This window comes from Artemia sp. Qi Xiang Cuo, unplaced genomic scaffold (assembly GCF_049724085.1).
Source record: "Artemia sp. Qi Xiang Cuo unplaced genomic scaffold, ASM4972408v1 HiC_scaffold_3176, whole genome shotgun sequence".
NCBI classification, from domain to species: Eukaryota; Metazoa; Arthropoda; class Branchiopoda; order Anostraca; family Artemiidae; genus Artemia; species Artemia sp. Qi Xiang Cuo.
In genome coordinates this window covers 1-16,404 of record NW_028300570.1, presented here as the reverse complement: position 1 = coordinate 16,404, position 16,404 = coordinate 1, and the positions used below count along the sequence as shown (strand labels likewise).

Below are 16,404 nucleotides of genomic sequence, written 5' to 3'. Positions count from 1 at the left end.
GGTCCTTGAGGGCTCATTCGAAAGGAAATTAAAAGTTCTAGTTCCATTTTAAGTGACCAAAAAAATTGGAGAGCAACTAGGCCCCTTCCCACGCAAATTTTTTCCCAAAGTCACCGGATCAAAATTTTTAGATAGCCATTTGTCAGTATAGTCAAAAATCTAATAACTGTGTCTTTGAGATTGACTTAATCCCCCACAGTACCCGGGGGAAGGGCTGCGAGTTATGAACTTTGCCCATTGTTTACATTTAGTATTGGATATTTGGAAGTATACAAACATTTTCAGTTAGATTTTTTCTTGTGGGGAGGGGAGAGAGGTTGGGGGAGGGGGGTGTTTACGTGGAAGAATCTTTCCATGGAGGAATCTTTCATTGGAGAAGATAATTTTTCCATGAAGGGGGCACCAGATTTCCCAGCATTATTTATAAACCAATCAGAAATTAAATAAAAAAAAACAAGTTTTAATCAACTAAAAGTAAGGAGCAACATTAAAGCATAAAAAGGACAGGAATTATTACGTATATGAGGGGGTTCGCCCTCTCTTCAATACCTTGCTCTTTACGCTAAAGCTTTTTAGTACTTTTAAAAGAGCTATTTATTCTTACTAAGCGGCATTTGTGATTCAGGGGTCATTCTTAAAGAATTGGAACAAAATTCGAATTTTAGCGTGAAGAGCGAGGTATTGACGAGGGGGCGAACCCCCTCATACATGTAATAATTTTGGTTCGTTTTAAGTTTAAATGTTGCTCCTTACCTTCAGTTGAAAAAACTTGTTTTTTTTTTATTTAATAATTTTATTTTGTAAGAATAAACAGAGAAAGACACATCAAAATCATTTGCACTTCGAGTGAAGAATGTTTTATAATTATCACAGGTAAAACTTACCGGGAGTAATTATATATCTTGCACCAGGCTCTATTTGACTAGCAACATTATACTCAATCATAATTATTTTTTATTGCTTTGCCGGGGTTATTCTATTCAGGTAAGGTCAGGGGATCTACCAGAACCTGCAGACATGCCTCCGGTTATCCGAGTTAAAATTTGGGTCACTATGCTTCTTTGCTTATAGTTCAAAAACTAAATTGGTTAGAGAATTTTTAGATCGCACATTTTATAGAACAATAAATTTCATACCGAGTCCATTAATAAAAAATGTATAAAATGTAAGCAAATTTTCAAGATGAATTAAGATTATTCCCAAAACGCTGTAAATTATGGTATCTCTTTTGTCTATTTTTAAAGATTCAAAAATTAAAATTAAATCGAACATCAAAAGATAAAACAATTTTAGAAAAAGAAGATTGTACTTTATTCAATTTCCTTTAAATTGATCCTTTAAATTTGATCCCCCCCCCCTTTTTTTTTACTCTTTTTTGTTTTTGTTTTTTACTTTTTTTTTAAACGGTTTTTTTTTATTTTTAAATTGATCCTTTAAATTGATCCTTTCCTTTAAATTGATTGAGCAATTTTGGATCAGTTTTGAATTATTTATTGATTTTAAGGGAATTTTGGTCAGTTGAGATTAATTCTTAGAGAATTTGAGAAAATGGGGATGTAGCACTTATTTTTTCGACTATATAACGTTCATTTTCGTATTCAGCACGATTGATTACGCCAGATGGTATTCTCAAATCTTCTGCTGCTTGCTAGTCACTCAAAACCTTAAATATCAACATTTCTCTCGTGCGGCTCCCTGACTATACGGCAATGGTGCCATATAGACTATGATTGTGCTATATGCTAGTTTTCAGAAGTGAAATGCTTATACTCGGATATCTGTTTCTGATCCCTATCGAAAAGGTACCTTGCAAAGGCAATAGAAACTGTCTTCTACTTTGATTACCAGATACAGGAACTTTTAGATAATGAAAATGTAATCCATAATGCAATCCAGATAATGAAAATAGCATCAAAATTCTAGATAGTAAAAATAATATCAAACGTGGAATTTGTCACTTAAAGCTATTATTCCGTATATGAAAGGGCTGTCCTCTCCTCAATTCCTCGCTGTTTACGCTAAAGTGTTTTTTATTGTTTTAAAAAATAGAGTTGTGAGACAGAGTCAAACTTTAGCGTAAAGAGCGAGGCATTGAGGAGGGGACAGCCTTTTCATATACGAAATAATTTCTGTTTGTTTTAAGTTTTAATGTCTCTCCTTACTTTCAGTTAAAATAACTTGTTCTTTTTATTTAATATCTGAACGTTTTTGAATTAATGCAGGTGTTGATTTTGGCTTACCGTACATGAATAATTAAATCAAAATTTGCATTTAATTTTACTTTTTTTTGGTTAAATGGCTTTCTCGAAAGTTGTTTAATTTTAATTAGGAACGTTTTTATTAGTAATAAATATACGTAATTTGTGAATTAACTTACGTAATGAACTTCTATATTCGTATAATTTTATTGCGTATGTTAGGGGGCTCTCTCCCCTAGTAAATACCTCGCTCTTTACGCTAAAGTTCAAATTTTGCTCCAATTCTTTAAGAATGACCCCTTTATCACAAAGGCCGTTAATTAGAATAAATAGCTCTTATGAAAGTACTAAACAAACTTTAGGGTAAAGAGCAAGGTATTGACTAGGGGGTGAACCGAATCATATACGTAATAATTTCTGTTCGTTTTAGGTTTTGATGTTGCTCCTTACTTTCAGTTGAAAAACTTGTTTGTTTTTTTATTTAATGTCTGGTCGTTTTTTTAAACAAGGTTTGGAAATCCGGCGCCCCATTCATAAATATGTTCCTTCACCCATGAAAACTTCCTTCATGTGAAGATACTCCCACATAACCTCCGACCCATCCCCCCCCCCCCTCCGTTGCCAGAAAATATCCCTAGTGAAAACATCTGTATACTTCCCAATAACCATTAGTATTATGTAAACATTGGGCAAAGTTCATAACTTGCAGACCTTCCCCCGGGGACTGTGGGGGATTAAGTCATCCTCAAAGACATAGTTATTGTATTTTTCGACCATGCTGAACAAAATGGCTATCTCAAAATTTATATCGGGTGACTTTGAAAAAAAAATGAGCGTGGGAGGAGGCCTAGTTGCCCTCTATTTTCTTTTCAATTAAAAATAGCACTAGAACATTTAATATTCATTTGAATGAGCCCTCCCACGATAATCTAGGACCACTGGGTCGATACGACCACCCCTGGGAAAAAAAACAAATAAATACGCATCCGTGATCTTTGTTCTGGCAAAACCTACAAAATTCCACATTTTTGCAGATAGGAGCTTGAAACTTTCTACTGTAGGGTTCTCTGACGCGTTGAATCTGATGTGTGATTTTCATTAAAGTTCTATGACTTTTAGGGGATGTTTCTCGCTTTTTTTCGAAAATCAGGAAATATTCTCAGGCACGTACCTTTTGATGGGTAGGACTAAATTTGATGAAATTTATATATTTGAAATCAGCATAAAAATATGATTCTAATGGTGTATCTATTGGTATCAAAATTCCGTTTTTTAGAGTTTCGGTTACTATTGAGCCGGGTCGCTCCTTACTTACAGTTCGTTACGACGAGCTGTTTGACATACATTTAATTGGATTTTTTGCTTGCTTCCTTCAAGATTATTTGCTTTCCAAACATAGTATCTCCAAGCCTTTTTTGTTTGGCGTAAAAATTCCTCCACCGAAAAATTCCTTAGCCGAAAACGGTAGGTCAGCGGGTACAGACAAAGGAATTATGCGGTTATATTTTCTGAAGACTTTTATTATTCTTAGGTAGTCTTTTAGCGTGGATAGTTCCACCTTCCCGTATTTTCAACGCATTCACAATTTCCTGACTTGCTAGTTTCTTCGCTACTATTGTCAAAGTATTCTTCACCAGAAAAGTACCTATCTCTGTCAGTTCTGTTAGCCTCGTTAACAGCTCTGGGATCTTCAACTTTTTTTGCCTCTTCTGCCAAGATTTACATCCCTACATCCTATCTCTGCTATCGACAGCTATCTCTGTCAGTTCTGTTAGCCTCGTTAACAGCTCTGGGATCTTCAACCTTTCTTACCCCTTCTACCAAGAATTCAATAGCTACATCCCTACTCTCGCTAGGGAACCACTTAAGTATGAAATAAGAATGACTTGAAATGGCAACATAATTTTTGGCATGAAAAAGTCTTTCGTCCAGAATAGTGAGAAATCTTTCCTCCAGAACCACAAGAAGAGCACATAGCTGTGGATGGCAAAACCTCACTGAATCTTTCAAATTCTTAAGCTTCTTTTCCAAAAATTGAATTGAAGGGTAAGATGCACAAAAGTAACCCTTTTCTTCCCCCTGAAGCATATCCGGACCAAATGCTAATTTTCCATGATTTTCATGTATATTTCTAAAAAATCTACGTCACAAGAGCCAAACCTTGGCTTCTGTAAAGCATCACAGACATCACGAAGCTTTTCTTTTTTGGGACAATCCATTAAACTTTTAGCAGTGTCATATATCGAATTTAATTGAGTTATCACTGGCATGATAAGGTTTCTATCGTATACCTTTTTGACAGCATCTGCGGCTTTTGAGCTTCTGTTAACAGCGTCCCAGAGAGCAGTAAACTTGGCAAAATCGGCATGGCTTCCTTCCACAATCCCTCGCTCTTCATGCTAAAATTTTACATTTTGTCCCAATCCCTGAAGAACAACTGATTTTTTTTTAAAGCCCTGAAAGATTTCCGCGTAACGAGCAGGGGGTTGAGAAGGGGGAAGCCCCCCTAAAACAAGGAACAACTTCTGTTTATTTTAAGTTTTACAGCTGCTCCTTACTTTCAGTTGAAATTTTTTTTTCCACTGAATCACACAAAGATCCATTTTCCTGGCCTTTTGAATTCAAAATGCAAGTTATTTTATTTTATTTTTCAGCGACAGTTTAGTGGCGTAAGCTACTATGGACTTGAACACATCACACTTGTACCGTACGAGCCATCACTTATTCTTCTTGAATTACTTTCAGTTCGTCAGGTAGGTTGTTCAATTTAGAGCTTATTATAGCGGCTCGTTTCTGGTTTTGTTTTCTCGTTCTTGTTACTGTTTATGAGAATAAGTTTCGTTATACATGATTTCCAAAGCCAGCATAGCCATAGTTATTAAGGTTACTCAATTGTTAATAATATCACCAAACCAGAAAAATGCCATCATTGATAAAATAAATATTGGGTTGTATTTCTAGTTACTGTTGTTAAGCGTCAGAAATCAAGGTTGACTCCAAAGTCACTTTTGCCATGTTTTTTTTGAGAATTCGAAATTAAATTAAAAAATAATGTGTAGCATAATGCCGTAGAACGCCTTCTTCATCTATTGGTTTTATTTTTTCTTAAGCAATTTATAATAAAATTCAACCAAAAAATGTAGGACGCAATATCAGGGGCGGTTCCAGGATTTTTTTTTCAGGGAGGGCGCAAAATAGGTTGATCTGACAAACTTGCATTAGGACCAAGTTGAATTAACGCAAACTTGCGTTATTCAAGTAAACTACAGAGGGGTGGCGCCCCCCCCTTGCCCCCCTCTTGATCCACCACTGCGTAATATCAGAACTATGGGACATATATATATATATATATATATATATATATATATATATATATATATATATATATATATATATATATATATATATATATATATATTATATATATATATATATATATATATATATATATATATATATATATATATATATATATATATAGTACTGGGTCCCGGCACTCGGCACGTGGTAGGCTTCTATATATAGATTCTCACTGTCGCTTGTTTTCTAAACGCAGACAATCGGAGTCTTTTCTTGATGTCAATACGTCCAAACGGACCTTAAGGGTAATTGTCTTTATTGTTCCCGCTCAATTTTCGAAACTGGTCTTACAGATCTTGCTAACGCCACTGCTTGTATCTCGTCGATAGCAAACCCGGTATGAGACTATTGACAGAAACACAATTAGTCTTCGACACCTGGGCTCTTTTTGTTAATCCAGTTTAACGCAGGAGAAAAAAACAAAAGTAAAAGCACGTTAGATTCTATGAAGATCAAATTAGATGAGCAGTTTAGGATATGTAGAAGAAAATATAACCACTTCTGAACTAAAAATTGAATTTTTTTGCATATGAAATTAATCTTGGTTGGGTCACTTTGGGAAAAAAAGAGCGTGGGAGGTGGCCAAGTTGCCCTCCAATTTTTTGATCACTTAGAAAGGGCATTAGAACTTTTAATGGTCTTCAGAATTAGTTTTCTCAAAATATTCTTGGACTACTGGATCGATACGATCACCCCTGGAAAAAAAAACAAATAAACCTGCATCCGTGATCTTTCTTCTGACAAAAAATACAAAATTCCACATTTTTGCAGATAGGAGTTTGAAACCTCTATAGCAAGGTTCTCTGATTCACTGAATATGATGGTGTGATTTTCATTAGAGTTCTACGACTTATAGGGGTTGTTTCCCCCTTTTTTCTAAAATAAGTCAAATTTTATCAGACGCGTAACTTTTGATACCTATTTGAAATCAGCATAAAAATATAATTATTTTGATGCATCTATTGGTATCAAAATTCTGTTTTTTAGAGTTTCGGTTACTATTGAGCCGGGTCGCTCCTTACTTACAGTTCGTTACCACGAACTGTCTGACAATGGGTAAAGTTCATAACTTCCAGCCCTTCCCCCGGGAACTGTGGGGGATTAAGTCATCCTAAAAGACATATTTATTAAATTTTCGACTATGCTAAACAAAATTGCTATCTCAAAATTTTGATTGGATGACTTTGGGAAAAAAATGAGCGTGGAAGGGAGCCAAGTTACCCTCCAATTTTTCGGTCACTTAAAAAGGGCACTAGAACTTTTAATTTCCGTTCAAATGAGCCCTCTTACGATATTCTAGGACTACTGGATCGATACGATCACCCCTGGGGAAAAAAAAAGAAAGAAAAAAAAAACAAATAAACACTCATCCGTGATCTTTCTTCTGACAAAAATACAAAATTCCGCATTTTTGCAGATAGGAGCTTGAAACTTCCACAATAGGGTTTTCTGATACGCTGAATTCGATGGTGTGATTTTCATTAAAGTTCTATGACTTTTTGGGGTTTTTCCCTCTATTTCCGAAAATAAGGCAAATTTTCTCAGGCACGTAGCTTTTAATGGACAAAACTAAGCTTAATAAAACTTATATATTTTAAATAAGCATAAAAATTTGATTTTACTGATGCATCTATTGGTATCAAAATTCCGATTTTTAGAGATTCGGTTACTATTGAGCCGGGTCGCTCCTTACTTACAGTTCGTAACCATGAACTGTTTGATATCAAAAGAATCGGCTTATTATGCTGATTAAAAATATAAAGTTTTATTAAGTTTTGTGTTACCTACCAAAGGCTACAAGCCTGAGAAAAACTGCCTGATTTTTGAAAAAGAGGGAAAATACCCCCTAAAAGCTAAAGAATCCTATTGAAAATCACACCATCAGATTCAGCGTATTAAAGGATCCTACTGTAAAGGTTTCAAGCAGGGTGCTACCATTTTGAATAACCGTCATAAGCATCAAAAGTCATAACATCCAAAAAGAAAATCCGTCATAACCACCAACCGTCACAATATGCCAAAAAATTTGTAAGTTTATATAAGAACAATAAGTATATAATAGTTTAGAAACAAATTTCGGCTATATATTTGCACATCAGGGGGTGGGGGTAAATCATAGCATATATTAAATACTTAACCCAACCTAACCTAGGTACCTTTTCCCCATTAAACCCCCAAAAAGTATGTTTTTAAATTTTGGTTGTTGTGACGGTTGGTGGTTCTGACGGAGTATTTTGTCGATGTTATGATGGATTTTGTGGAAGTTATGGCGTTGGATGTCCTGACGGTTGGATGTTATTACGCCTTCCCGTTTCAAACTCCTGTCTGAAAAAATGTGGAATTTCGTATTTTTTTTACCAGAAGAATGATCACAGATGCCTGTTGTTTTTTTTTCCAGGGGTGATCGTATCTACCCAGTGATTCTAGAATGTCGGGAGAGAGGTCACTCGAACAGAAATTAAAAATTCTAGTGCCCTTTTTAAGTTACCAAGAAGATTGGAGAGCAACTAGACCCCTCCCACGCCCCTTTTTTTCTAAAAACCGGCGATTCAATATTTGAGAGCGCCATTTTGTTCAGCATAGTTGAAAGGCCCAATAAATTTGTCCTTTGCAGTTAACATAACCCCCGCAGCCCCTGGGGAAAGGTCTTTAAGTTAAAAATGTTGCCCATTGTTTACGTATAGTATTTGTTACTGGGAAGTATGCATACATTTTTAGGATGGGGTAGGGGAGAATTTTCTGCTGGGATGACTTTCCAAGGGTAGAATTTTCCATGTGGAAGGAAGTTCGGGGGGGGGGGGGTTAACTTGAAAAGGGAAAATTTAGAATGGGGGACTTACCCGTAATTCATGTACGAAATTATTTTTATATGTCTTGTTTTAGCTTTACCGACTCAATTTTACCCACGGAGATGTTGAGGGTAATTGTCCTGGTTAAATTTTCACCGGGATTTAACTGTCTATAGGATATTTTCGTGGGGAGGGGATTTTTCCGTGTAGATTTAGCCAGATTTTCTGGCATTATTTAAAAAATTATCAGAAATTAAGTAAAAAAATAAATATTCATTTATTTATTTGTTTATGCATGTATGTATTTTTAAATTTTTCCCCCACAACGGCTCCATATTTTTGTTTTAAAATTGGCACCCTGGTATATTTTTCCTGAAAAAAAAACCATCTAGATGGGTCACAAGCTTGAGAAATTTTTTAAGAGCCCTAATTTCAAAAAAGAATTCATATGATAACGTCATATCTATGAACATATTTCAAAAGTACAATTACGTCATTTCCGCGTCAGGGGCTGTTCTTTCATTTTTAGTATCTATGGCGCATGTAAAAATACACAAAAACATGGCTAAGTATAAAATATCAAATGTAATGATTCTATTTACAAAAGATATTTCCAGCAGTTTGATAATATCTCAAGGACATAAACATAAATTAACTATTGCTCAAAATGAACAAACTAGAGCATCAAATGAGACAAGATCAAGAGGACGACCTTAAAAAACGTAAATCCGCAATCGGTGAAAATGAACATTCTAGACCATCAAATGTGACATGACTAATCCAAGCAGCTAAGGCAAAGGGTATTGAAAAAAAATATCTGATTATAAAGAAAATGAATAAAAAAAATATGTCGTTAGAATGCTGGTGAAAAAGAAAATTATGAGTTTAAAACTAATTTGAAGAAAAAAGAAATAAGATTAATTTTTTACCCGGAATATAAATTTACAACGACTCAAAAATGGAACTGAAATACAAATAAATGCGTGGTTAAAAGATAAGCTGCAGGGGAAATTGCAACGAGTCAATAACGAAAGTGATGAGGTCACTGAAAAAAAAATTCTAAAGTAATGATGAACGAAATTGAAGAACAAAGACATATGCGGTTAAAAGATAAGCGGCAGCGAGACTTACAGCGAGGAGAAAAAGTGAAGTACAAAAAATGCGGTTATAAGACACACTACAATGGAAATCAGGACGAATCAAAAATTAAAGTGAAGAACAAAGAAATATGTGGCTAAAAGATATGTAACAGTGGAGATATTGGAAGAAATATTGCGAGACACAAAAAACTATGCCAAAGGTTACATGAAAATGTCCAGGATAATGTAAATCAGCCTGCTGCTTCACTGGAGCAACAGCCTTGGATACGAGACAAGTGACAATGAAAATCGATATATATAAAAGCCTGTCTATCACATCACAAATAAAAAATTGTTAAACACATGCAAAAAGTCAAGGATGATGTAAATCAACCTCCTGCTTCACTGTAGCAACAGCATCGGATATGAGACAAGTGACGATGAAAATAGTGGGAAGAAAAAGATGGAATATCGCGTGGCTTTCCACTCTCTGAAATCATGTACACCAGGCAGTGCTTACGAAGCGTGGTGGCAGTGTGCAAAGAACGGCGGACCTGTGAGAGCTATACCAAGAGTGTTGGAACTATGCCAAGCACGGTGGATATGGGACAAGCCTGGTAAAAGGACGCGACTTTGATCATCACAGCAAGCTGGGAATGTACATTACACACTTACTAATTAAAATTAAAGAGCCGTAATAATCACATCACTGTCACATCACATCAAGAATACAAGTACATCAAAATGCATCACATAAAATACATCAAACACAAAGATTCATTTATTCCAAATCAGACCAAAATATTTCTTCAAAACCGCTGTTTTCATGCGCTGAATGACTGGTGGATTCTTCGTTGTCTCCCGATCCCTTCTGTGTATTTTTCTTGTTGTCCACGTCAACCAGACTTGACCTTCTTTTCTTCCCTCTTTTGGTTTCTTGAGACGAGCTTGGCTCTCTGGTGTTCATATCCTCTGAGACCATAGGCTCTCTGATTTCCATATTCCTTACCAACCTCGAGTCTAAAATTTCAGGTAGTAAGGATTCATTCCAGAAAGCTTCAAGCTTTGGAAATTCTTTCGCCCAGTATTCTTTTGACCGGTGAACTGTAATTATTTCCCAGTCATCAATGGAGTTAAAAACTATTAAGTGGCATATCTTTCTATATAGTATCTCGAGTTGGCCTTGTATCTGGGAAAAATACCTATTATTTTTTTTTAACTGAAGACCTTCACTGGATGATTCAATAAAAAATCCTTTGACTAGATTTTTGGACTGAGCAGCATCAAAAATGGTTTTGAATTCTGGTATATTATGTAAGGTTTTTATCTCTATAGGTGTGCCATCAGAGAGCTATCCATCTACAGATGCACCAAGATATTGATGTTGTGGATGCACATTAAGTCCTATTTCATCTCCCTTTATGACATTTAAGTTGAATTTCTTTTCATACGCTTCTAGAGCAACTACTTCTAAATCCAAACCCTTTTTCATAAGGGCAGAATCTAGATGCCAAATTTCGAATTTGCTTAACAATTGGGGCAACTCTAATGCTATTTTTTCTAGTTGCAATTCTATGAAAATAACTGCTCGTTATTCTTCTAGATCTCTCTTCAACCCAGTTCTCATTTTTTGATTGCCCCTTGGTATTATAAAACAAACGGCTAATACTGGCACTATCCAATTTTAAATGTTGCTTAGTATATTTTCGTCTGGCTGAGCTTATTTCATCAGAAGTCATATCTGGCTTATTGCAGTTTGGTCCATAGTCCCGATCCCCAAAGTTATTATTTCTGTTTTTTAACTTAGCAAAATATTTTCCTCCAAGAGAACTATAATAACTGGTCAAATTACCTTTAGATCTTAAGCGATGTTTTGCTGTTTTTTTGCAATACTTTTTCGTCAAGCAAGAAGGACTGGACCTAAAAATATTTTTCCAAGCTAATTGATGCCATTTTGGACCTGAATTACAAGCAAGGCTGGCTCCATTTACTCTTGCATGGTATGAACCTCCCTTAGACCGGCTTATTTGCTTTCCCCCGATGAACTTTGCAACAAATGACATGTAGCTTTCAGCTAAGTTTGTAGTTGCGTCATTTTGGAGCTGCTCTGCTTTTCGACATACAATCTCTACCCCTGGCATAACATCCTCAAACACGTGCATGGGAAAAGTATTCCACCGACTTTCTATTTTGTCATTAATGAATTTAGGGCAACCGGAATCGCATTTTGTGTGGTTTCCAAAAACATGGTACGGACCTCTTTTTAACAGGTTCTTCAATTCTTCCGCTGTTCCATTATTTTCGGAATTTATTTTGATCGAACCCCTTAAATTTTTGGTCAATTGTTGGATAATTCCTCCGGGAAGAAATTTGGTGTACAAACCTTTCTTATTTGTGCACAAGTTATATAGATGCGTTGTATAGTTGTTTGTGACGTGATTGGCACATTCATCTTTCCGTATGTTTGAACCGTAAGAGACACACTGTTTTAGCTTATAAAAAACACTTGAATCACCGTCACCAATAAACTCTAAAAACTGTAATCCATGCATCTCTTCACTGGAACGAAAGCCTTCAACTAGAATGTCTGTTTCCATGCTCTTTGAATTTCCGTTATAGTTCAGAAAGCAGAAATGGTCTTTAGGACTTACTTTAGAGTTTGCAGAAGAAAAACACATATAACAGTATTTATTTTTTATGCCAACATATAACAGTTTTTTCGTCAATGCATCTATGATAACCGCAACACATCCTTTGGCTGAATAATCATGCCCTTTGCTAGGCTTATTCCAGCCTCCATCATATACCACTTTTGTCCAGTATGAGTCCTTTTTATACTTAACTTCATGAATGGCTAATTGTAAGGCCTCTCGTCCATTTTCTCGCAAAATCTCCGACAAACTATTCATCCAAGCTCTACCCACCTGTCTTTCAATACGAGAATAAACTATTTGCGACATTGGCTTCACTCCAAGCACTCCGAAGAGTTCACACAGTGTACAATATCCACCTCAAGTGCCCATGGCTCCCCAAATGGCCTTCAAATTCAAGCAACCTTTTAAAATTGAGTCTTTTTTTGAGAAAGTAACCTGTTTACTTTCTGTACTAAAGCATGAAAGATATTATTTTACACTTGTTACTGGACAATCTGGTTCATTTTTAATCCTCTTTTCCCAGTTACACTTTTTACATTTAACTTTCAGTTCAGTTTGCAGGCCTGTCTGTTCTAATTGTTTTGTTATCAAATTATCATATGATAGTCTACAACTAATCTTGTGTGTGAATACAGAAGCTACTTCACTGAGGAAATGTCTTAGATTTACAATGCAATTTCCATCTGAAATTCCAGATAAGTCAATATCGGTAAATGTTGCTGACCCATCGATACCAGAAGAACCTCCACCGCTTCCCAAATTCTGTGCTTCGTTTAGTTTAGGATTTACTGAAAGTTCTTCTTTAATTTCAGATAAGGTTGAAAAATCATCTTTTTGTTCTCCAAGCCGTACCTTCCTAAAAATAAAAAATGAAACATAAAAAGGAATGCTGGTTGATAAACCCATCATTCACAACATATATACACATAAGGGAAGTAATTATTGATGTACTGGAAACACTACTACTGCTAACAACTCAACGCAGCACTAAGTCACCTGAGGCCAAAACAGCTACACACGCCCCCAATCACGCGGCGTATATTCAAAACCCCCGGGTTACCCACTCCTAGGACGTTTACCTTTCCCGTAACTCTTTCTTTATGACATAATTCCACTCCAACCACAGACGACCTGGTTTCCGTTTAGCCCTAGGTGGTTGGCCGAAAAGAAAAAATCTTCAGCAGTTTGTCATCTCTCCTGCGCACAATGTTCCCTAGCCATCTCAACCTGTCTCTCATTATAGTCATAGAAAGGGGGATTTGACCACACTGGGGCAAATCCGAATTGACTATTCTCTCTTAATTTATTAAAATGTCAATATAACATTTTATTATCATGCCGTCTAGCTGCATCTTCCAGATCCTCGGCAATTTTAGCCAAGGTCTCCACTTCACACCTCCTGAGTTCATATTTTATGCTTTCTCCACTTTCATTACATTTTTATTTTCATATGATCCATTGGAAGTGCTCTGTTTTATACAGCTCATAAGGATAGACATAACTTTAAAAATCTCAGGAATAGCTCAGGGATAGATTATTGTTTTTTCCCTTTAGAAACTACTATAAAAAAAAGCCGAAGTAAAGCTTATTGCATATCATTATATACCAGAACTCCCCTGTCAAGGCCCTGGGATGTCTTCTTCATAGCTTCACAAGTCTGATAGCTGGAAACCAGGTGCTAGAAAGGCCCCCTACTCCCCTTCCTCGCCCAAAAAACAAAGCTAAAAAACTTTCAAGCAAGTTTGCTTCCTCTATTGGATATCCTGGAGGCAAGTAGTTAATCTTCCTCCAAATCATAAAACATCCTTTCACCTGAAACATAAATTTTTATTGTTTGTGTAGAGCTGGTAAGATTTTTCTGCATCCTCCTCCATAAAATTACATTGTACGTGTCTGGGAAGCCTAATGTGAATTTGTCTCCTAACCATTGTACATATAAAACAAGTTTTTTTCCATAAATTTTAGATTGAAGGGGATGTAAACCCAGAACCCATCGGAAGCAATTTTAAAAGCTTCTGGACTGGATATTAGTATATGTAATATTTACTTACCGGTATTTTAAATTCAGCCACCTTCTGTTTATATTTTTCTTCCTCATGGCTCAAAGGTCTTTTTGACAGTTTCTATCCGAAAGTCATAATGATATACCGAACAGAGTCCAATCAAAATTGCGGGCTTTCTTCCTATTGGCTGACGAAATAACGCTACCAAGCGGGAAACAGTGGGAAAATAAAGTAAAAATCGAGCAATTTTTTTATTTTTATTTTTTTGCTTTTGTATTTAATTTAAATTGTGGTAGACATCAGACACTTTCTGTAATCATTGTAGATTATAAAATCTGCATACTGTCAAAAATTCTAGCCTTTGGAGCAGATTTCATGACTTATAGCAAGAAAATAATTAAAACTAAAAATAATTTTTTGCACCAAAAAAAAAATAAAAATTAATAATTCTGTAAACAACATTTTTTTTTTATATACCAGTAGATTAAACTGAAAAAATATATACTTTCATTTCTCATCTACTAAATTTTTATTAAACAAACTAAAATAACTTGTTTTCTTTTTTTCGACAAAAGTAAACAAATATATAGAAAAAGTGAAACCTGCATTATTTTACTTTTTAACTCGGGAGTCGTCAAAAAAAAAATCAGCGCAAAATCACTTATATCGCAGCAGTTATTCCCGATTTCCTAGCATAGGGAAAATAGCATTAGCCACTAATAAAGACGATTAGCTTTAAATTAAAAGTTGTGCCTTTGTGTAATTTTTTTATTTTTTATTGGACCTTTAACTTTTGCCTCGGCTTGTCTTTTCGTCATTATGAGACATATATCGCCGAACCTTTGTGTCTTTCAATTATTCAGGCTGTGGGACAAGAACTTCTTTTTCTTTCAGAGATTTATCCAGTCTATATTTTTGATTTTACAAAGTATAGAAGGCATTGACAACCACCTTTGTTTCTTTTAATTGTTCAGGTGGTGGGACTTAAACTTCTTCTTTTGCCTTGGCTTGTATTTTGTCATTATGAAAGACATATCGCCGAATCTCTGTTTCTTTTCATTGTTCAGGTGATGGAACAATAACTTCTTCTTTTGCTTTGGCTTGTCTTTTGTCATTATGAAAGACATATCGCCGAACCTTTGTTTGTTTTAATTGTTCAGGTGGTGGGACCTATTTTTGATTTTCAAAGGCATGGTAGGTATTGATGACGTTTTTTATGTCAAAACCCAAAACTCAATCATCATCGCAATCATTATCAATTTAATTTAACAGTTTACGCTTAAACAGTGTAGAAGATGGATGGAATAATGTTAGGAAAATAGTTTTTGAAGTAGCTGATGGTGTCTTAGGTAGGAAAGTTAGAAACCTAACTAGGAATATTAGTGAAAATGCTTTAAGTAAAGTACTCTGTAAGCTTTTTGAAAGTGTTATTTATTGCAGAAGCAATGGCTGAATGAGTACAATAGCCGCATTCGTTTAGAGATTGGCGAAGAGCTTAAAAAACAAAGCAGAATGGATGGTTTCAACTGGATGATGTCAAAGACAAAATTCATACCCGAAGATTCTAGATCAGTTTAGTTAAATATACTTAAAAAAATAATCAAGTATGTTTAGAAAATACTTTGCAGAATAAAAGTTATAAACAGTACTTACAAATACTTTTACAAAACAATCTTTGATTTGAAGTTACGAAAAAGAAAACTGACATTCCAATATCAGCGTACTAGCTAGCATTTAAAATATTTTTCCAAGTTCTTGTTTTTTTTTCTTCGGTTAAAGGCTGAAAAAGTGAGTATTGCATGGAAAGCTTTCGGTATATTTTCTTTCAGTTTGTGTTGTCTTCCAAAATATTTGTAGTATGAAACTGTAAGTAAACAGCAAACATCGCCAATCTTTATCGAAGCTTTAAAATTGGAAACATCTAAAGCGTCAAGAGAATGTCCTTTTTATGCTGATTAAAAATAAAAAGAATTTTCTTTAAAAAAAAGGTAAAAAGCGGCTCTTCTTTTACAAGGAAGTTTTATAATGCTGCTCTGAAAGTATATATCAGTGCAACGAATGAAGCTAGTGGGTAACTGCAAGTGTTTATTTACCGACTGCCTTTTAAAATATTGTAAGCGAAAATTCAAAGGAAAGCTTTCTCAAAGGAAATGCACATGAACCTTTAATTTTTGAGAAAAATATTGCTAAATATTAAAAAAAAAGTCCCAATCCATTTGCCTTTGTGTTTGAGCATTCGCTTTTAAAGCGTTGGGGGGCAAAAATTAAACCTTTAGTGCAAAGAGTGGAGATTAAACAAAGGGAATCTCCCTCTCATATAA

General features: G+C 35.2%; 1 protein-coding gene and 1 pseudogene across 1 annotated transcript; one reads left to right on the top strand and one right to left on the bottom strand.

The window, feature by feature from the left end:
- The first annotated feature begins 4,466 nt into the window (after nt 1–4,466).
- On the top strand, nt 4,467–15,731 carry LOC148938523 (xaa-Pro aminopeptidase 2-like). The gene is made up of 3 exons (XM_089107727.1): nt 4,467–4,544; nt 4,853–4,951; nt 15,524–15,731. Exons 1-3 carry the CDS (start codon nt 4,467–4,469, stop codon nt 15,659–15,661), a joined length of 315 nt encoding a protein of 104 aa, XP_088963853.1. The 3' UTR covers nt 15,662–15,731.
- Nucleotides 9,882–12,464, bottom strand: LOC148938524 (uncharacterized; annotated as a pseudogene).
- Nucleotides 15,732–16,404: the final 673 nt, after the last annotated feature.

Excerpts from the sequence above, each read along its gene's own strand:
- LOC148938523 (XM_089107727.1), top strand. The coding sequence starts at position 4,467 with ATGATAAGGTTTCTATCGTATACCTTTTTGACAGCATCTGCGGCTTTT. Across the intron at positions 4,545-4,852 it reads TAACAGCGTCCCAGAGAGCA|CGACAGTTTAGTGGCGTAAG; the intron begins GTAAACTTGGCA and ends TTTATTTTTCAG. Across the intron at positions 4,952-15,523 it reads AATTACTTTCAGTTCGTCAG|AAGCAATGGCTGAATGAGTA; the intron begins GTAGGTTGTTCA and ends TATTTATTGCAG.